The sequence below is a fragment of the Prorops nasuta genome, unplaced genomic scaffold (genome assembly GCF_024137725.1).
Source record: "Prorops nasuta isolate Cenicafe-Biocafe unplaced genomic scaffold, Cenicafe_Pnas_1.2 PNAS00091, whole genome shotgun sequence".
NCBI lineage: Eukaryota > Metazoa > Arthropoda > Insecta > Hymenoptera > Bethylidae > Prorops > Prorops nasuta.
In genome coordinates, this window is record NW_027116888.1 from 86,759 (window position 1) to 95,428 (window position 8,670).

Below are 8,670 nucleotides of genomic sequence, written 5' to 3' on the forward strand. Positions count from 1 at the left end.
GGACCGCGTTATAAAGTCCCTCGACCCCCTCGACGCGGGATGCCTGCTGTAAATAACGTGCTCCGTGAACAAGCCTTGTGTAAAGGCAATTAAGGCGTATTCTCAAGTATAAAAATCTCGAGTAAACTCGACAGAGGGTGCGTCTGTTGGAGCTGTGCTAAGTTGAGTAAGTAATATACTCAATATGATTGGTCAATTTCAAGAAGTGCTGAATAATCGACCAATAATATTTAGTATTTTACTTAGCGCAACTTAGCGTTTGTATAAACTAAAACACGATCGAGGTTCTCTGAATTTCGGGTAGACTCGACTTGAGGCTCCCTCAAGTTTGAGATGAGTGTGAGTAACGACTATAAATACGGCCGTTAATAGAGACATCTTATTTGTAATATTTTTTAAATAATAAATCTCGATATGAGCTTTATTAAAAAATTTTCTCATATAACCATGTTTATTGTAGTTACAAATGATCAATGTTGGAAGGATGGTACTGTCGTTCTATTGCAAACAACAATGCAGATGCAGAAGATGATGAGGACAGTCCTGAAGAGGAAGTGCCCAATTACAAAGATCAATATCGAAACCTCAAAAGAAAATTAAAATTTCTAATCTATGTATGTAACAAATATATCATTTCTTTTTTATACATATTGTTTTGCTTATAAATATAAACAAATTGTTGACTTTTCTAGGAGAATGAATGCTTTCAAGAAGCTTTAAGATCAACACAAAGAAAATTACTCAAAGTAAACAGAGATAAAAGTTTTTTATTGGATAGATTGCTTCAATATGAGAAAGTGGATGCCTCTTTCAGTGAAAGCGATGAAACAGAATCATCTGATGAAGAAGTTGTGCGACTGGATACTTCAAAAAGGTAACTAGAGTTATCAACTAAGAAGTTTATAATTAATGAAATTATTAAATTTTTAATTGTTTAGAAAAAAAGTTGAAATAAGTATAAGTAATCATACTCCTCATCATTCACCTGGCATTGTAAAACCTCTTAGTACAAGTAAAAAGAAAAAGACTATGCCAAAAGTATCAAAAGCTAACACACCTGCAGTGAGTAAAATAGTAAAAAATAAAGGTATTTGCCAAATGTACACTTAATTATTTTATATTATGATATAGGTACAAGTTTCAAATAATATGGTACCTATGTCTTTAATGGCAGATGGCCACATGACACCGGAGGAAGTAGAAAGACATTTAGAGTCTCGCCAAACGTATCTGGAGCTTGTACCAGAAAAAGCACCACCAACTGTACCTACAGAAATGTTTAGTAATGATCCATCGCTAGATAGGTAATTTTTATACAAAAAAAACAAAATTATTTTGGTCTTTTATTATGTTGACTGTATTACTATGCTTATACTGTTCTTACAGCGAATCAAATGAAATTGGAGAGCTTGAAACTTCTCCCAGCAATATGGGTGAGGATTGTTTAAGTGTGGATATGATGGCAGAGTGACAAACATTAACTTCTGACATAATGATTACGTACGTTTTGCATCTACTTCAATATTTCATTAACATTATTTTATCGACTACTTTGTTTGTATTCATTGGAATATAAGACGAATTTTTATATACACATAAACGCATATTATGTTTGATTTAAAAGAGTTTTAAAAACCTTTCAACTTTGCAATAAAATATTATCAGTTTTTTTTAGTTGCAATTCATATTTTAATTACAGATTACATCATGTGTATTAATTAAAAATAATCTTTTACAATACACCTATCATTATTTAATATATGTAATATAATAAATTAGGTAGATGTAATTACCTCATAATTAAACAATTTAAATATATAATCATAATATTTTCATTTCTTTGCAATGCTTTGAATTCAAATTGTTTATAAAATATTAATTCACAGCATAAACTTGTGTTCATTTTCTGTTAAAATGTCTTTTAATTGAGCATGATCTTATAGAATATTCTGACATTATATAAATCAAGTTTCATTTCTTTTAATATTATTTAATTTTTAAAAAGAAATCAAATTGTTAGAAAGCATAATAAAATTATCACTTAGACTGTTGCTAAGCACTACTTTCAACTAAAGTAAGTCAAATTTGATTGAGGCCGCTCGTTTAATGCATGGTGATACCAATGACAATTTGGAACATTCATGTTAGATTTGTAGCAGCTTAATATTGAGACATAATATAAACAGGTACCCAATACTTATGCAATTATCAGATTCCTCACAATTTCAATCGTTCCGCTGCTGAGGCCATACTATAACTTAATTGAAAGGAGGAGTCATGGAAAATGTTAAAAAGTATAAATTTATTGTTGTGTAACTTAATAATATCACAAATTTAATATCTTACAAAGTTTTTTAAATACTTCCACAATTATGATGCTCTCCGTTTAATAGATATTTTTCCCCTACTTAGTTGTGATGTATATATTCTTACTTTGCTCCCATCAGATACTTTTTTAACCCATATCTGTAACACATACATATATGCTTTATGCAAATAATTCCCATGTACATTCCAAAATATGTAAATAAATTTGTAGGATATTTACAGCTTCTGTTCCAATTGCAGATATATTAGCGGCAAATTTTGATAAATCTTTGCCCTCCACATATACTGGCTGTCCACGATGAAACCTGCAATATTTTAATAATACTGTAGCAGCAATGATATTGATTATAAAAAAGAACTACTGCTTATAAACTTACCATCTTCGTTCGTACAATAATTTACCATCTTCTATCTTTGTTTCAACTGCTTCAACCAATGCTGCTTCAGATGATGGTGAACTATGTTGGGACACAGGATTGACTGCATTATAATGTGGTAATGCTATCAGGAGGAAAATTAGGTTTTCTATTATTAGAAGAATCCTTTTAAAAAAGTTTTAAACTTTTACCTGGTTTCCTAACACGGCTGATAGCTTTCAGATCATTTTCGATTTCTTTCTCGTCTAAAAGGTAATTTAATTGAGCTGGTGGAGGTTTCCTACGCTTCTCTACCTTTTCTGGCACAGGATCGTTTGGTCGTCTACGTAACTTCCTTGTCATGACTGGCTTTACCTTTTTTTATTGAATACATTATTATTAATATAATACTTATAGAAGTTAAATAATTACCAGTCATCAATTAGATAAAAACCGATATAAAATACCTCCATAGAATCTCCTGTAAGCTCCATGGTATGCCGATCAGATTCAATCATTTTTCTCTTTTCTTCCATATCTGTTAATAAGTTTTCTTTCAAGTCAATTTTTTTTCTCTTCAAATTCTTTAACTGCAGCCTTCTTTTCTAAAATGTAGTCCCTTTCTACCCATTCAGTCAAGTAATCTCGATAAATTATATTCAGGCGTAATCTGTAAAATAAGTTTGTACAAAGATTTAATTCTATACTAAAAATATAAATGATAATTTGTGTACCTTTCTTTATATTGCATCTCTAAGCGTTTTAATTTCCTATTATACTCTGGATGAGTACCATCTTTAAGTTGTTGAAGCTGCTTTTTTAATATAGCTAATTTATCTTGATAAACCCTATGACAGAATTAAAATTTAATAATTATTTAATGATTTATATTTATCATGGTCTGAAAATATATCCTTACTGTTCTTTCACTTCGGTGTACTTCTCTGACTTTCCCATGTCAGTTTCACTAGCTTCTTCTGTGTCTGGTTTTAATAAAAATTAGTCAGAAATTAACATTGCTTAACAAAAAAAAAATAACACCATTCACTTTCTTTGCAAAAATATTAAACTAAGTGTGAATGTAGGCAAGTTCTTTACTAATAGTAAAATTGGTTTCAATGACATCAAAGTGACCAGTATCGCTACTAATTTATTAATAGCTATTGAATTAAATATGCCACATTATATCAAGCAGAATTGATAACATTAAATTTAAAGTTATTGAAATCATAGCAAATAGATAAATGTTAACTGTTGATGTTAATAACATAGTGTATAAATAGCGTTCAAACCTTCATCGCTCTCATCCGGATCATCGATATCCTTTTCTTCTTCCAGATATTCTTCGTTTTCCTCATCAATTTCGTAATCATCTTGACCGTATAAGGTCGAAAATGCCGATTCCTGATACAACATATTATTATATATTGACATGTTTATTGACATAAATTGAAAATTTAAACTATACTATTATAACGACCATTGCTAAAGCCGGCGACACACGATGCTGGATTTAATGGATTATTGGGTCTGTGTTGCCAACTCTACCATCTTGATTTATTATACTTGTAAACGCGGCCGTATTACTTGTCGCTCATTGGCTGATTCTGATTAGTAAATCGTGATGTTCAAAAACCTTACCGCTAAGGGCGTATTCCACTTAAGGCCAATAACGCCCATAATATATAATACGTGTAACGTGAACTATTACATTATGAGACATTATGAGCGTTTTGGGCCTTAAATGGAATACGCCCTAAGATAATGCTGCCTTAGGTTGCGTTCATTTATTAGCTGCGAGTACTAAAACTTTACAATGTATGTCACGTAAAATAAAAGCATCAAGGGACGCCTACATATGCCGGTCTGTATGTAATACATATACATTCGCTGTTGTTAGAGAAAAACCATTGAAAAAAATTCTGTAGATAGGATGTATGTACATTACATGTATGCAGCATGCTTCCATAAAATAGAATCATTCAGAATTTCGGCCTTTGCTATGCGCATATGCATATAAAATAACATGATATTCTATCTATTTATTCATGTTTAATATTAAAAAATAAAAATATTTTATTTTTAATCGCTTTATAATTAGTAATTAGTATATCCGCTTATCTCTATAAATTATCAAATAAAGTCTGATAAAATAGATAAACGTTGAGAAAAAGGGAAATGAGCTATACAATAGAATGAGGAATGGCAAGTGGGGAGGGAGAAAGAGATTTGGAGGGGGAAGTTTTTTGTGTGGTTAGAAGGAGAAGATACTCTAAATAGATGATATAATACATGGTAATTCCTCGAGTGAATTGGCAGCCATTTTTAAACTGCTCACTTAACTATAATAGAAACAGTCGGAGCAGACAGGACAGGAGGCATCGGCAAGGCTAAGTAGGGAAGAAGCAGGGAAATAGGCAGACAGGCAGTAATAGTATATGTCTAGCTGCGGTATAATTAAGGTAGAAGACGTGAAAAAAAGGAGACAGTACAAGGAAGAGTGAGAGAGAGGGAGAGAGAAATAGACATGCGTTGGAAACTTGGAAATTGCATTGGATAATGTGAAAGAATACAGCAGTAGCAGCAGGAATGAGTTTAAATGAAGCGTGATTGGCCGTGAAAAGTAAAGAGGTGGCGGCGGTGGTAGTGGAGGGTTTGTTTTGGCAAGTGAGAGAGCCAACAAGAGTCAGAACAAGAAGAACTAAGAAGGTAGCAGACAGGCAAAGAGGAGAGGCAACTGTGGCGATTAAGATTAAGAGGTCTCGCGATTCGATCTCCTTGTTATATTATTCGTATTAGTTTATCACCGTTATATACTAGTGAGTGATTATCCATGAACAGAAGGATTGAGATAGTAAAACAGGGTGAGAGAAAGAGTGTGTGTGAGTGCTAGCAGCTCTAGTAGCAGCTAGCCTCGAAACAGCTGAAGGAAAGTCAGTCTCTGTGGCTCTCCCCGTGAATTAAAGGTAGAAATGGTGAACTGTCAAGAGTATAGCAATAGCGGAAAGGAATATGATTGAATTGGGTGTAGGTGGTGTATTAGGTAGTAGTAATAGTCGTAGTAATAGTAGTAGTAGTAGTAGTACTAGTGGTAGTAGTGCATTGAATAGGAGGCACGGTATAGCCTGATAACTCGAACGGCGAAAGAGTCGTCGTCGGATCAGGTCGGGTCGGGGCTCGGGAGCCGGGCGTGGGAAGAGATGTTGATTTTAATATGCAAAAGGACAACGGATGCAGCAAAGATCGTGCCTCTCGAATGCTAAGTTTCTATAAATAATGGCAGACAATGTACAACACAGAAAATCTCACAAGTTGTTGTCGGAAGGTAGCAGGAAAATTACGAATCCAGTACATCGGACAACGACTGAGACGATCCGGTTAGGCGAGCCAGATAAGCCTTACCAACCGGTCAACCTGTCCGTTTCTAACAACGTGACGGGCAGCAATCAATGTCGAAAGAAGACCTCTTCCTTCCAAATCACCAGCGTTACTGTTGGCTGTCGCATGAGCAATGATGCTGGTGAGGACTCCAACGATGATCTCGACGAGTCTCACACCGAGGATAACTCCATTGAGCATTCTCGCATTACCGACCTTGATATTGAAACACCAAGTTATTCGGAGGACACTTTCTCCAAAGAGGATGTCTTTTTTAATACCAGTAATGCTGCTCTTAGCACAGCACCGGTTATTCCAACCAGCTCCCAGTATGGATTAGCAATTGTACCTTCTGAGGGGAGCAATGTTAGCAATTCTGTTAATGACAGCAGCATTAATACTCTTGACATAACATCTGTCACAGATAACAATATTATTAATTTATTTTCGAGCAATGCCAAGCAAGATGCAGACTTGCGTGAGGTGCACTCTCATGGAAGAAATGAGAGATTTAAGGTAGTTAAAATTGAAAGTACCGAACCTTTTAAGAGGGGACGATGGACTTGCATGGATTATTTGGACCATACATCAGTCAATCAACCAACAGCTATCAATACGCCAAAAGTATCAGATCCAAATGAGATATGTATATCCTATGGAGTGACGGATAGTGGCATTGTGATACCTGATGCAAATAAGCAGTCAATAGTTTCCGATGATAAGAGCGTTAGTATTGAAACCAATGGACATGTACCATCTCATGCCGATGTGCATTCCTCTTTGGGTGTACAGAACACTCCTGCATCTGTTACCAGTGTGAATTATACAGTCAAAACTTCTATACCTCCGAATGTACAGCATAATCAGACACAGGTTCAGGCTCAAACTCAAGTACAAGCTCCTTCACAAATTCCACAATACTTCCAGTCGTCAACTCAACAAATAAATTCTCAGCAGCCACCAGGTGGACAACAAGGGTCCACATTACCAACTAATTTACAGCCTTCTCATCCAAATAATTTAGGACAACCTCAGAGTATGCCACAAGGTTCTATTCCTATTTTGACACAGACTAGTAATAGCAATGTAAACCCTCAACAAAATATGTCCCATTCTTCAGAGGATACATACATTACAGTGAATACCCAAAATCAATCATTACCAGGTCAAAATGTTTGTCAATCAACTGTACAACAAAATTCTGCTTCGGCACCTCAGGCACCAAGTCTTCTTGTCACACAGCAGCAACAACAACAACCACCTCTGCAAACGCAAAAGCAAATGGCACCTATTTCTGAGGCAATCACTACCATGCAGGGTATGCAAGGCATTCAAAACATTCATAAAGTTCCTCAGTCTAATACCCAGCAAACCTCAACGGGCATTCATGCCTCTGCATCTTTAACACAAGGCCAAATACCCCAGCAATCATCCAGTAGTAATGCTCAAGTGCAAATCGCTCAAGTATCTGGAGGTTGTCAAAATGTAGTCACCGGAATGCAATCAGGAAACATGACGTTTCATCAATCTGATACGGAGCAGGACTCTATGTCAGGGATTGCTCCCACTTCTGTGGCACAATCAACAGATTCCAATCTCTTGGAATCGCTTGCAGAAGTTACTCAAGCTGCAGATGAACATCATGCTCTTGAAGACAATGAAAGGTTTTTTTCTTCACTATCATTATCATTGTAGTAATTCTTTTATTTAGCATCTTAATATTTTGTTATTATTGCAGTATGTCAGGGGCAAATGCTGTAGCTATTGACAATAAGATTGAACAAGCTATGGTAAGCAGTAATATGCAACAAATAAATGAGATCAATCATAAATTGGAAACATATAGATTTCATTTTTATTTTGTAGGATTTAGTAAAAAGTCATTTAATGTTTGCGGTGAGGGAAGAAGTAGAGGTGTTGAAAGAAAAAATAGCAGAGCTTATGGATCGAATCAATCAATTGGAAGCTGAAAATTCAATCTTAAAAGCACATGCAACCCCAGAGACATTGGCTCAATTGAGCCAAACGATAGCAAAATTACCCCAAAACAATTCAGGAAATGGTCAATAGGTAACCATTGTACATAAGTTTCTATCGATACTTTGTCAAGTATAAACGGATACTATAATTATTGTATATAACTTTACGATTTTTAGAAATTTATAAATAATGAGATTTATTATATTATACATATTAGCGTTATAGCGTTTTTTTTTTTTTTAAGTAAATTAAATATAATAGATTATTTTTTACTATTTCAGTTTATTTGTTTAGGAAATATATTTAAAGCTGTAAATTCAACCGTTCTCTTTTTTTTTTCTTGTTCCAAAATGTAGTATCATTTTGGAAATGTATACTGTTACCTTGGAGGAAAAACATGTGAGTGCATGCCAAGAATGAACAGAATTATCTTTATTGTTTTAGAAATTATTGAAATTCTGCTTATCAAATTTAAAAGAAAGTATTTAATGATATGAAGTAGGTACCTAAAATCCTTAGATTATAGGCCATTTTTTGTTGTCTATACTCTCTGCATTTTAAAGAAAAATTGTATATGTTACACAAAAGTATACACTTTATAAATAGTGCAAAAAGTGTAGGCAATAAA

General features: G+C 34.2%; 3 protein-coding genes across 6 annotated transcripts; 2 read left to right on the forward strand and 1 right to left on the reverse strand.

Moving 5' to 3' along the window:
- Positions 1-232: 232 nt before the first annotated feature.
- LOC136784877 (uncharacterized) lies at positions 233-2,706 on the forward strand. 4 transcript variants are annotated; one of them, XM_066745792.1, is made up of 7 exons: positions 270-385; positions 461-614; positions 693-874; positions 939-1,062; positions 1,132-1,304; positions 1,387-1,500; positions 2,569-2,706. In XM_066745792.1, exons 2-6 carry the CDS (start codon positions 474-476, stop codon positions 1,469-1,471), a joined length of 705 nt encoding a protein of 234 aa, XP_066601889.1. In that variant the 5' UTR covers positions 270-385; positions 461-473; the 3' UTR covers positions 1,472-1,500; positions 2,569-2,706. The 4 variants fall into 4 exon arrangements, with proteins under 4 accessions (XP_066601887.1, XP_066601889.1, XP_066601890.1 ...); XM_066745790.1 differs by lacking the exon at positions 2,569-2,706 and having other exon boundaries at positions 233-339; positions 1,387-1,616; XM_066745793.1 differs by lacking the exon at positions 2,569-2,706 and having other exon boundaries at positions 939-1,087; positions 1,175-1,304; positions 1,387-1,616.
- Positions 2,288-4,240, reverse strand: LOC136784876 (sin3 histone deacetylase corepressor complex component SDS3-like). Its single transcript, XM_066745788.1, is given in 10 exon segments — positions 2,288-2,466; positions 2,549-2,633; positions 2,706-2,829; positions 2,897-3,059; positions 3,152-3,256; positions 3,258-3,354; positions 3,419-3,532; positions 3,604-3,667; positions 3,977-4,088; positions 4,165-4,240. Coding segments are annotated over 10 exon segments (963 nt in total). The 5' UTR covers positions 4,168-4,240; the 3' UTR covers positions 2,288-2,370.
- Positions 4,241-4,999: 759 nt separating this feature from the next.
- On the forward strand, positions 5,000-8,363 carry LOC136784888 (protein bunched, class 2/F/G isoform-like). The gene is made up of 3 exons (XM_066745813.1): positions 5,000-7,726; positions 7,801-7,852; positions 7,929-8,363. The coding sequence occupies exons 1-3, from the start codon at positions 5,961-5,963 to the stop codon at positions 8,130-8,132; spliced, it is 2,022 nt and encodes a 673-aa protein (XP_066601910.1). The 5' UTR covers positions 5,000-5,960; the 3' UTR covers positions 8,133-8,363.
- The last annotated feature ends 307 nt before the right edge of the window (positions 8,364-8,670 follow it).